This window comes from Somniosus microcephalus, chromosome 10, assembly GCF_052327205.1.
Source record: "Somniosus microcephalus isolate GS21.2 chromosome 10, FLI_Smic_1.0, whole genome shotgun sequence".
Lineage (NCBI taxonomy): Eukaryota > Metazoa > Chordata > Chondrichthyes > Squaliformes > Somniosidae > Somniosus > Somniosus microcephalus.
This window is the reverse complement of record NC_140996.1, coordinates 128038208-128044207: the sequence shown is the minus strand read 5'-3', so window position 1 is coordinate 128044207 and position 6000 is coordinate 128038208. Positions and strand designations below refer to the sequence as shown.

Genomic DNA, 6000 nt, shown 5'->3' with positions numbered 1-6000 from the left:
GAAACACTTCTTTTTAGATTGCCAAGATGCCGCTAGGGTAGGGTCATCATCAGCTAGGATAGAGTCATCAGTGAGGGCTTCCACCTGAGGCTTATCAGAGGAGTCACTAAAAGTGATAGCAGCAGTCCATGCACATGGTAAAAGATAGGCATCTGCATTTTTTTTGCTAAGTCCAGAGAATATGCCTGGTCATAGGCAGCTTATTCTCCAACAGATGCTGGCGTATGAAGGGAGACGCAATTCCTTTAATAAAAGAATCACAAATTAATTCCTCCTGGTACTGCTCAGCTGAGACAGCTTTGAGATTACAGTCGTTGCTGAACCTGCGAAGCTTTTGAAGGAATTAGTCAAGTGATACCCTGGGTTGTTGTCGAGTTGTGGCCAGTAAGTGCTGAGCAAAAATTTTGTTTGGGGCGTTAACATATAGTTGCTGCAGTATTTGGATAGCGGAGTCATAGTCTACACAGTCTTCGATATAGTCAAATACATGAGGAAACACATAATTGGCAAGCATTTGTAACTTATCAGGAACATTCTCACCACAAGCCCTGAGGAAGTTGCTGAAGGTACGATACCAGTGTTTCCATACCTTAGCAGTTGTAGGTGAATTCGGGTCCAGGTCAAGACGGGTGGGTCTGAGTAGTTTCTCCATGATGGATTGATTACTATGTCTGGTTCCCTTCTACCATTTGAGTCGTAGCCATCTGTTGCCAAAATCACTCAGAGCATGGAGCAAGTTTCAGTTGATTAAATTGACGTAAGAAAACTACTAGGCACTTGGTCTAAGTGTTAAACAAAGCTTTAATCAACTGTTTTACAACATGGAGGTCTAGTTGTGTCCTTCACTAGTTCCTGTTAAGAATGTCCTGTGCAAGCTAGGCCCGTACCCGAGTATTTATACTCTACCTAGACAGCGCCACCCACAGGCCGCTCAGTATGATTTCATAAATCTTTCTTTCATGAATGACTGATTTATGTCAGGGAGTGTTAGTGCTGTGCGTTATCTGAACTGTGGGGAGTGTTAGCGCTGTGTGTTATTTGAACTGTGGGGAGCGTTAGCGCTGTGCGTTATCTGAACTGTGGGGAGTGTTAGTGCTGTGCGTTGTCTGAACTGTGGAGAGTGTTAGCACTGTGTGTTATTTGAACTGTGGAGAGTGTTAGTGCTGTGTGTTATTTAAACTGTGGGGAGCGTTAGCGCTGTGCATTATCTGAACTGTGGGGAGTGCTAGCGCTGTGCGTTATCTGAACTGTGGAGAGTGGTAGCGCTGTGCGTTGTCCGAACTGTGGGGAGTGTTAGCACTGTGTGTTGTCTGAACTGTGGAGAGTGTTAGCGCTGTGCATTATCTGAACTGTGGGGAGTGTTAGCGCTGTGTGTTGTCTGAACTGTGGAGAGTGTTAGCACTGTGCATTGTCTGAACTGTGGGGAGTGTTAGTGCTGTGCGTTGTCTGAACTGTGGAGAGTGTTAGTGCTGTGCGTTGTCTGAACTGTGGAGAGTGGTAGCGCTGAGCGTTGTCTGAACTGTGGGGAGTGTTAGCGCTGTGTGTTATCTGAACTGTGGGGAGTGTTAGCGCTGTGCATTATCTGAACTGTGGGGACTGTTAGCGCTGTGCTTTGTCTGAACCATGGGGAGTGTTAGCACGGTGCGTTGTTTAAAGTGTGGGGAGATGGGTGTTCGGACTTACGTGTATTTTCAGGACTGTGGGGAGTGTCAGCACTGAGCTTGAACGCTACATTGCCTGCCTCCATCCTAACTGCAACTGACTGGCACAAATTATATATACCAGGCAGAATGTTGGTTGACTGGCATCCAATTATGCATCCCACTTCTCTGCCTTATCTGTACACTAGGTAGATGCAACTTTTTAAAATCAGTCATGAGCCATTGGGTTAAAGTTTGAATCCACAAATACTTCCATACTCTCGCAGAGTTTCACAGATAAGGGAGTGAATTGCCCTCAGCAGTTGATTGAAGTTCAGTTCAGTCTTTCGGTCAAACAGAAGGGAGGGGTCGATCAGAGACACCGCCAACTGGAAATGAGGTCGAGTGACAGTTTGTGCAAGTGGGCGCGCATACTGTTGACATTAACCGCAGTCTTTTTGGTCGGCTTTCTAATCGGTGAGTACTGAGTACCCGAATAGTGTGAAATAGATTGATAAAAGTACCTTCACGGAAACCTCTTCGAGAAGAGCCAGACCGACTTGAAGCTAAAGAGCTGCGTTTAATTCGACTCCGGTAGAGTGTCATCAATATAAATCATTTCTTGTCAGTTCTGTAAAGAAACATTTGTATCGGGTGAGCTGCATGTTCTTAACCAAAGCCGTTAATTTACCAAACTCGTCGGCTGAATAGGGTTAAAACAAAACATTTCGGCAAATGATTTTGAAGCCTGAAACTTTCTGTTATAGGATGGGTTGGGCGGCCCTGTGCAGACTTCTCTCCAATGAAGCCTCAAGGTTTTCGGAGCAAACTGCTGAATGAAATGCAAGCTGAAAATATCAGAACATATCTACGGTAAGAAACGCAATTCTTCATTTAGTGTGCTGCTTCCACCAATTTAAGTCTAAGATCTTTGTGGCAGTTTCTTTTTTTTAATGTTATCATCTTCTCTGCAACCATCCCACCCCCCCAAAAAAAGCTTTTGGGACGTTACAGCGCATTTAACCCCGAGGATTCCCCACCCTGCTGGCCCCTTGTCTATTTCCAGTCGCTACGTGTTCCTCCGAACACCCAGCGATAACACACGGGTTTGATTCTGTAGAGCCAGCGATGAAACTTATTTTGGATATAGCAAATGAAATTACTTGCTTAAATCACGTATGAAACCTAAGCAAATGAATAAGATGAGCAAAAAGAGGTGCAACAGACCTGAAGTAGTTTTTTTTCAATCCATGCTTATATTTAAAATAAATTAATCCTTAGGATATATATAGTGTGTGTGTGTGTGATTTGTGGGTTCAAGTCCCACTCCAGAGACTTGAGTGCATAATCTAGGCAGACACTCCAGTGCAGGACTGAGGAAGTGCTGCACTGTTGGAGGTGCTGTCTTTCAGATGAGATGTTAAACCAAGACCCTGTCTGCCCTTTCAAGTGGATGTAAAAGATTCCATTGCACTATTCAAAGAGCAGGAGGGTTATCTCCAGTGTCCATGCCAATATTTATCCCTCAACCAACATCAATAAAACAGATTATCTGGTCATTATCACATTACTGTTTGTGGGAGCTTGCTGTGTGCAAATTGGCTGCAATGTTTCTTACACTTAATTGGCTGTAAAATGCTTGGGGACACCCTGCGATTGTGAAAGGCATGATATAAATGTAAGTTATTTTGTGTGTGTATGTATCCCATGGCATTGCATATGTGGAGGCAAGTGTTGAAGCTGGGTTAGAGAGCAGACGATAATTCAATCAGAGTACAGAAACATAATTCTGTCCCCCATTTTGAAGTTATACATTCTATTATTTTTATATTGCCATTATAAATTCCTGTGTTCATATTTATATTGGAAACTGCTGATAAAAACTTGTCATGCAATAATTACATGGTGCTGTCAATGGCGGCACCATAGTGCCTCCAATATCAGAGGGTGCATTTATAACGTGACAAGTTTCCATTATAGATGTGCTTTACGGAATTTATAATGGGGGACAGTTAGCAGAAAGTGTAAGATTTTTAATATATTACTAGTCAGTATCCTGTAGTGTTGCACATGGGAAGTGAGGATGCTTATTTGTTCGAAATGTCTGATCTGTATGGTGAGTGAATACTTTTTATGTATTAGGGTTGGATGATGGAGATAGATGGTGGAGATATTCATTGATTTTTAATATATGCATATACACCTTTCAGAATGCTTTTCTTCAAATGCAGTCATATGAAACTAATTAGCATTTATATAGCACCTTTTTATGCTTGGGACATCCCAAAGTATTTTACAGCCAATGAATTACTTATGTAGTCACGATTGTAATGTAGGCAGCCAATTAGCACACGACAAGGTCCCAAAAACAGCAACATGATAAATGATCAATTAATCTGTTTTGGTGATGTTGGTTGAGGGATAAATGTTAACCAGGACACTGGGAGAACTCCCTACTCTTCTTTGAATCATGTTGTGTGACCGTTCAGACCCACCTGAACAGGTAGATGGGAAATAACAACAGAAAATGCTGGAAAAACTCAGCAGGTCAGGCAACATCCGTGGAGAGAAATTTGAGTTGACGTTTCGGGTTTGACCCTTCTTCAAAACTGGAGAGAAAAGGAACTAGATCGAAGGCAGGGCTGCGATCGGACAAAAGAATAAAAGAACCAAAAGAAGTAAAAGAGATTAGAAGCTAGACGAGATGGTAATATGCTGGGATTAGGTGTAAATTGTACTGGCAGGGCAAAAGATAGCTGCCAGATGTGAGAGAGAAACAAAAGGAAAGGGGGGGGGGGAAGGAAAGGAGTGGAAAAATATAAGTAAAAATGAAATAGGGGCCGAGGTTATGATCTGAAATTGTTGAACTCGATATTGAGACCGGAAGGCTGCAGAGTGCCTAATCGGAAGATGAGGTGCTGTTCCTCGAGTTTACATTGAGCTTCCGTGGAACAGTACAAGAGGCCAAGGACGGTGAGGTCCGAGTGGGAATGGAGCGGTGAATTGAAATGACAGGCGACCGGAAGCTCGGGGTCACCCTTACGGACTGAACGGAGGTGTTCCGCAAAGCGGTCACCCAATCTGCGTTTGGTCTCCCCAATGTAGAGGAGACCGCATCGTGAGCAGCGAATACAGTATACTAGATTGCGAGAAGTACAAGTAAATCGCTGTTTCACCTGGAAGGGGTGTTTGGGGCCCTGGACAGTGGGGAGGGGGGAGGTATAGGGGCAGGTATTACATCTCCTCCGCTTGCACGGGAAGGTGCCAGGCGAAGGGGAAGGGCTGTTTGGGGTGATAGAGGAGTGGACTAGGGTGTCTCGGAGAGAGCGGTCCCTGCGGAATGCTGAAAGGGGAGGGGAGGGGAAGATGCGTTTGGTGGTGGGATCACTTTGGAGGTCGCGGAAATGCCGGAGGATGATCCGTTGAATGTGGAGGCTGGTGGGGTGAAAGGTGAGGACAAGGGGAACCCTATCGTGGTTCCGGGAGGGAGGGGCAGGGGTGAGGGCAGAGGTGCGGGAGATAGAACTGACACGGTCGAGGGCAGTGTCAACCACGGTAGAGGGGAATCCTCGGTTGCGGAAAAAGGAAGACATGTCTGAAGCACTGGTGTGGAAGGTGGCATCGTCGGAGCAGATGCGGCGGAGGCGGAGAAACTGGGAGAATGGAATAGAGTCCTTACAGGAAGCGGGGTGGGAGGAAGTGTAGTCCAGGTAGCTGTGGGAGTCAGTGGGCTTGTAGTAAATAGGTAGATGGGACATTTTGTTATCCAAAAGACAGCACCTCCTACAATGCATTTATATGCTTAAGTCCTGGAGTAGGTCTTGAACCCACAACCTCTGCCTCAGGTCTCTTTACTAATCAAGAAGGCAATTGGGTAACTTGTTTCCACCAATGGCATTTTAAAATGGCTAGTGGGGGTGTCACAATTTTTGTCTTTCATTAGATAGTTCCTTGTGTTCAGTGTTGCCAGTCATTCCTGTAAGCAGACCTTGTGTCCCCTGCAAACTGGAGTGCACTTTTAGTTAAACAGTAGCATTGTTCAGGGATTATAACATAAAATCCTTGCTCCATATACTGGCTACTGTAATATTGCATGTGTCCCCACACTTGTTCTCCATTATGGACAGCAGACTGAAATCAAGATGAGGTGCAACAAACTAGTATTTTATGTAAAATACATGAATACAGTTTTCACAGTAAGAACAGACAACTCTGGAAACTCAAGTTCAACGTTTAAAATTTCCGAATATAAATCAAGCTGGTGGTGGGTCTTACTGACTCTCTTGTAATACAAGTAAATTCCTTTTATTGACAGTTTGATAGTGATGCACCGATTTCGGTAACCGTTAGTTAACGTCAA

The 6000-nt window shown here is 44.4% G+C and overlaps 1 protein-coding gene across 2 annotated transcripts in view; it reads left to right on the top strand.

Annotated features, from left to right (window-relative positions):
- The first annotated feature begins 1929 nt into the window (after nt 1–1929).
- naalad2 (N-acetylated alpha-linked acidic dipeptidase 2) overlaps nt 1930–6000 on the top strand; it is a 223168-nt gene continuing 219097 nt past the window's right edge. Inside the window, exons 1-2 of one of the 2 annotated variants that reach the window (XR_015079726.1) lie at nt 1930–2117; nt 2408–2513. Coding sequence is in view for 1 of the 2 variants with exons in the window: in XM_085998794.1 (XP_085854920.1) it covers nt 2036–2117; nt 2408–2513 (188 nt within the window). In the remaining variant the exon portion in view is untranslated. The remainder of the gene's footprint in view (nt 2118–2407; nt 2514–6000) is intronic. The other variant, XM_085998794.1, reaches the window with a different exon arrangement.